The 6133-nt window shown below is 38.6% G+C and overlaps 1 protein-coding gene across 3 annotated transcripts in view; it reads left to right on the plus strand.

Moving 5' to 3' along the window:
• The window catches only part of NANP (N-acetylneuraminic acid phosphatase), a 53490-nt gene extending 50484 nt beyond the window's left edge, over window positions 1-3006 (plus strand). The window contains exons 1-3 of one of the 3 annotated variants that reach the window (XM_032216774.1): window positions 5-293; window positions 600-926; window positions 2252-3006. In XM_032216774.1, coding sequence (XP_032072665.1) covers window positions 774-926; window positions 2252-2884 — 786 coding nt within the window. In that variant the 5' untranslated portion in view covers window positions 5-293; window positions 600-773 and the 3' untranslated portion in view covers window positions 2885-3006. The other 2 variants (XM_032216775.1, XM_032216776.1) reach the window with 2 other exon arrangements.
• The last annotated feature ends 3127 nt before the right edge of the window (window positions 3007-6133 follow it).

Below are 6133 nucleotides of genomic sequence, written 5' to 3' on the forward strand. Positions count from 1 at the left end.
CCCCTCCCCCTCCCGGTCTCTAGCGAGAAAAGGCTACGCGTACACTACGTAAAAACCGGAGCGTGGCAAACTCTTTTGCTCGCCTTTTCGGTTCCGGGATGAGGATTTTACAACGTTGAACGCGATATAGGGTGGCCGCTATCCGTTGAAACGAATGGGAAAGATGTAAGGCTTTGATTGTCTTAACGGAAGGGTGTTCAATGCAGCCCAGATGAGCTCGGTGATTCCGCAGACGTATTCATTTACTTTTCTAGACAGTAGTTTCGAAGGACGCGGCTGGCCGATGTTTTCTGGTGAGATTTTTTTTTTCCAGCTCCCCATTTTAATCATTAATCCTGGTGGTCTTCCATTAATTGTTCAGTGACAATTAATATAGGAGGTTCGTATCGGCAAAAAAAAACACTCTTGGGCCCCTTTGCCTTGCATGAGCGAACGACTGAAAACTCCAAGCATCGACATGTTCATGTGAAATCAGAACTCAAAAAAGGAGCAAGTCTTGAATGTATGTATGAATGAATGAAGTGTGGGGGAAAGTGACACCAGAAAGCGATGTGTCAAAGGCAAAACTAACTACGAGCTTTCTCTATTGGTTTTCACAGGCGTCCCCAAATTAGCGGGAAGAGGGGGGAAAAAACAACCTGACATACATAAGTGAGCGCGGACGAATGAGTATGCAAATCTAATGCACGGCGGAACACGCCACGGCGACAGCCACGGAGGTCCGGTTGAACTCGGATGTCGGTCTCTCGTTTCTACGCCAACCAAGCGAGCAAATGAGCCAATCAGCCTCGGAGCTTACAGATCGGGATCTGGCGGGCGCCGGGCAAAACCGCCGCTATGGGCTGCATGGGATCAAAGCTCTTTTCTTTGACTTGGACAACACCTTGATCGACACTGTGTCTGCAAGCAGGGCAGCCATTGCAGAGGTATTTGCCATTCGCCCGTCTTCCTTCCTCCCGTGCACGAGGAAGGGAAACACATAAGTAGAGGTTGCAAGAGGCTGATTAGCAGAGGGGGGGGGGTCACCCTAAAATGTTTATTTTAGCTCTTGAAAGCCTTTTGAATTTAAATCACGGCTCCCCATCTCATTCTGGTGCATCAGCAGAACGAATGTGTTCCACATGCTTTGCTATCTTTTGAAAATGGGACATGCTGTAGTTCAAGCTGCACATTGATTATGGTCTTTTCATCATCAAGTTAATTTCCCATGCAGGGAAAATTGAACATTTTCAATAGCACCAGCTAAAAAAACCCACTTGACATGTGTGAGCTTCACCATTAAAGAAAAAACCTTTTCTGTTGCTACAGGTGTCTACAGTGGGAGGGAAGCTCTTTGCAATATAGCAGGCCTCCAAGTTAATACTGTACCTGACTGGGAGACTTAGATTAATTTAATCCTGCTGCTTTATGGAACTCACACACATACTTACAGCTGGTAACATTTTTGAAACATATATTCCACATTTCCACAATATGTGGTTTTTTTTATGTAACTTTAGCACTCTCTTGGAGGAAGAACCTTAAAGCAGAGCCGTCTGTGCCCCCTCTCCCCCTTCCTTACTCCCTCTCATAAGCAGTTTTCTACACATGGGGTATATTTTTGGGAAACTCATTTATGATCTATGGGAGAAAATACAATTAGAATTCTAATTGTTTATTAACTTTACTGACATTTTTATAAAATACGTTTGTACAAGTATTCTTCTGTATAGAAATATTGTACATTGTTTAAAATTTATATTTGTATTTTTAGTTTGTCAAACATGTACAAGATAGCAGGTATAAATATAAACATGGATATGAACAAAAGAAACGAATACAAATAGTTGGGGACAGAAGGACAGGGATGTTTGGCACGCTTGTACATTCATACAAATACACAAAACCACAACATTTTATTTTCCTCTCTTTTTTCTGCAATTTATTCATCACTCTATAATAAAAACAATTCATTGCTAAACAATCTGTCAAAGAGAAAATGGTGAACACTGACATTTGACTCTACAGCAATGCCTCCCAACCTTAGCAACTTCTAGCTGGGAAATCTATAAACCGAACTCCACATGTGTAAGAAACAGTCAAGCCTCGGGAACACTGCTCTAACTTTATTAAATTACAGTTTCCAAACTTCCTATCCAGTATGCATGTATGTTGGCTAGGAATTCTGGAAGTTAGATTCCAGCACTTCTGGAAGGCATCAGAAGGAAACTTCAGCCAATCTTACATTGTTTTTATTTCTCTGTTTTCATAGGTAATCAGAATTTTACAATATGAGTATCACTACACTGAAAGAGAAGCTGACATGGTGTGTGAAAGATTCCAAGCCAAGCTGTCCAAAGAATGCTTTGATCCATCTAAAATATCCATTACTAATCTAAGGATCCAACATTGGGAAGGAGCTATACAAGAAGTAAAGGGAGGAACAGCCAATCAGAAGCTGGCTAGAGAATGTTATTTTCTTTGGAAGACTACCCGCCTGGAGCACTTGACTTTGACAAAGGAAACACGCAAGATCCTCAGGGACCTCAAAAAAGTTGCCCCTTTGCTTCTGCTAACAAATGGAGACACTGAGACACAAAGAGAAAAGATCGAAGCCTGTGCCTGTCAGGAATTTTTTGATGCAATTGTTGTAGGAGGAGAGCAGAAAGAAGAGAAACCATCGCCATCCATTTTCCTTCACTGTTGTGAACTTCTAGGAGTCCAGGCTGAGGACTGTGTGATGATTGGAGACTCTTTAGACACGGACATCCAAGGAGGGTTGAATGCAGGTTTAAAGGCAACCGTTTGGATAAATAAAACTGGAATAGTTCCCAAGGAAACATCTCCTATTCCTCACTATACTATTTCTTCTCTTCTTGACCTCCCTGGACTTTTAGTACAATAGCATTTTGAAATGAATCGGGTGGTAGATAATGTACATAACAGTCTCCCCAAGTAATTTACGAGTTTAGCCTCTTTGGTTTTCAGTTAAAGGGCATTTCTATCTATAAAGTTTACATTGACTTACTTAAAGTGCTCTGTTCTATCTTTAAAAAAAAATCATTCTTGTCTTTTATATGCTGTTCATGTTATGCCAAAGTGGAGGACTGTACCAGAGGACTGTAAAGAAGAGGCCGTTTTTTGCTGCTTCAAACCAGAATCTTGCAAACTCACAAATTTCTCACAGGAGTCCAGCAATGTCATTTCATTTGTTATGGGAGGGGATCAGGATATCTAAGACAAGAAATTAGAAACTGAAACTAAGTTGTAGTTTCTGTCTTAAAATAACACCCACTCAACTAATTATATCAAAAATAAATATATTTCTTGGTTACTGCTATTCAAAGAAAGCAAATAATCTGACAATTCATCATTGCATCCCCCCCCCCCCCCTTTAATGGTAAGCAACACAAAAGCACAGTTAAGCTGTGAGTCTCAAAACTGTTGTACAGTGTTTCTCAATCTTGGCAATTTTCATATGCATGAAACTCCCAGAATTCCTCAGTTAGCAAGATAATCCAGGGTGATATCTGAAAGGATGAGAAACACTGCTATAGGATGAAACCAATCATGTAGTGCCTCCTGGTGGTCAGTATAACATTAAATTATGTTGTAAATGTGAAAAATATTTAAAGACTATTGTAAAGTATATTCAGTTCAAAAAAATCAGCGTAACTGGCTCAAAGTTCAGTCTGTACATTTTTTTCCTGAAAGTATAGGACATTACTGTAATTTTAGACATTGTTTGTAGCTTCTTTAGAATCAGAGCAGAATTAAAAGCTACACGGCAAATGGGTCTTTTCAGCTTTGTTCTTGCAATGTTATTGCATGGATTAGTATTTGCAGATGAGAATCAATTGAGATTATGGGAAAACACTTAAATCTCATTCTTAATGTTTTCATCCTTGTTAAAGTCTTCCAGTTCTTTTATCTTACCTGACAAATACTCCCCTCAAAGGACAAAAAATATCAATGCTGTTTAGATTGTTAAACTTCAATGAAGCCTACAGATTATTAGATTCTTTTGAGCGAGAGAAATTTAGACACGAAACAGAAGTTTAGAGTATGCTGTTGAAGAATCAAATTTATTTTTTAAAAAAATCTGAACATACAGAATTGATACCTTAGCATCTAAATTCTTGTAATTCTAAAATCTTATAAACATATATCAGTACTGATTTTAATGCCAGTATTTTACCACTGCATAGCACTGATATCTTTAAGCATAATTTGCCAAAGGTTTTTCATATTCTTCTTTGAATATCCGGTCATTCTAAATTATTGTAATAGCTATGGAGTTGCTACTGTGGCCATTTTCACTTAGCATTTTATATACCTATGACTGTCTAGCTGGTAAACCTGCACATCACCAATATCAGTCAACAAATACACAAATGACACATACAAATATTTCAAACCGAAACATATTGGTTACAAAGACTTACATTAAGAAGCCTTCGCCCAACCTGGCCATTACTTACCTTACTGCAGAGTTAGGCAACAGAATTGGGTCCAGCAGGGCCAGTCACTTGCTTTTCTGCAGAGTCACTGTTTGTGGAACAGAACTGTGTAAGCAATTTGTGGTTCCCTCAAGCAGGCAGAGATCCTCATCAGGAAAATTCTGAGACTCAAAATCTAAAAGGCACCCCAGCAAAATGTTAGAAAAACATAAAGCAACCCAATGTAGCCTTTTAACAATGTCCAAATACCTCATTTACCCAATCAAACGGTGAAGGACCTGTCCCTTGTGCAGAAAACCCAGAAGAACAGCAGAGGGCTTCTTTTATTACATAGGCGCATAACCCAACCCCATATTTCTGCCATAGGTGCTACTGGTTTCATAGGCAGCTAGGAGATCAATGAGTAGACTTGTGGAGAATGGTGGCGTTCTCCAATTCTGATCCCACAGGCTAATGGGTTTATTTATTTATTTATTTATTTATTTATTTATTTATTTATTTATTTATTTATTTATTTATTTATTTAAAAGAAAGTTTAATGCTATTTTCAAAACTAAAAACTGAAAGCAGATTACAATTAAGCAATTGGAAGCAATAAGAAAGCTTCAGATTATTCTGTTCCAAAAAGCCTTTGGTAGAGTTGTTGCATCAAAAAAGTCCAAGGAATCAGGCACAATACAACCACTCCTCGCTTAACAATTACCTTGGATGGTGACCATTTACAAATACAGTGATTTAAAAACTCATTTTTAGGCCAAGGTGTGTGCATTTAGGACCAATTTTTGTGTGCCTGACTACAAAAGCCTTCAGCGTGAAACTGATTAAAGTCTGGTCAGTTTCAGACAGCAGCAGGAACCAGCTGGAGGTTCTAATCAACTAATATAAGTCATAAGGATGAGCTTGTTAACTTGCACATTTTTAGGGACATTCTATGAGAAAAAACAGCTCAGGAAGAGATTACTTGTATAAACAACCTCTCTGCCCTGTGAGGGGGCAAAAAGGAAAACATGGGTCAGGCTTAGTGTACTATATAACTTGACTTGAATTAGATGGTATAACCAGTGATGTTGACTTAGTGAACATTTTGATGGAACCAATCGCAGTCACTAAACAAGGAGAGGCTTGAATTCTACATACCTCTTCCTGTGAGTAGATGTAGTTTTTTCCCCCCAACCTACTGCTCTTTCTTTGCCTGTGCCTACTTTTAACAGTGGCATTACCTTTATGCTTAGCAAAAAATGCATTTTCTTAACTCCCTCAGCATTGCTCCCAAGAAAGTATTAAGGCTGCAGTTCAGCATGAATTCTATTGACTTTTGCTGGCAACATAATGTAATTCTGCCCAACTGTTCTGTTAGATTTCCTGTGATAAAGCTGATGAAATGTGGTTGCCTCTAGCCTGAAAAATATCTAGGGATCTGTATGCATGGAAAGCTGTTATGTCTCTGTGCGTAGGTTGGCTTAACTTCAAAGTTATTCATCATCTAGCATGATATAGCAGATGGTAGAACCAAGGGGCCCCAAGGCAGTAGTAGCTATGCTAATATTTAAAATACTAAATTTTAAAACTAACAATTTATTTTTATAGCTGAGATCCTGAGCCATAGTAATTTTAGAGAAATAATTTTAATAATTTTTTTTAAAAAAATACAAATAATCAGCATAGAGATGGAAGGGACTTTGGAGGTCTTCTAG

Source organism: Thamnophis elegans, chromosome 4, assembly GCF_009769535.1.
Source record: "Thamnophis elegans isolate rThaEle1 chromosome 4, rThaEle1.pri, whole genome shotgun sequence".
In the NCBI taxonomy this organism is placed as follows: domain Eukaryota; kingdom Metazoa; phylum Chordata; class Lepidosauria; order Squamata; family Colubridae; genus Thamnophis; species Thamnophis elegans.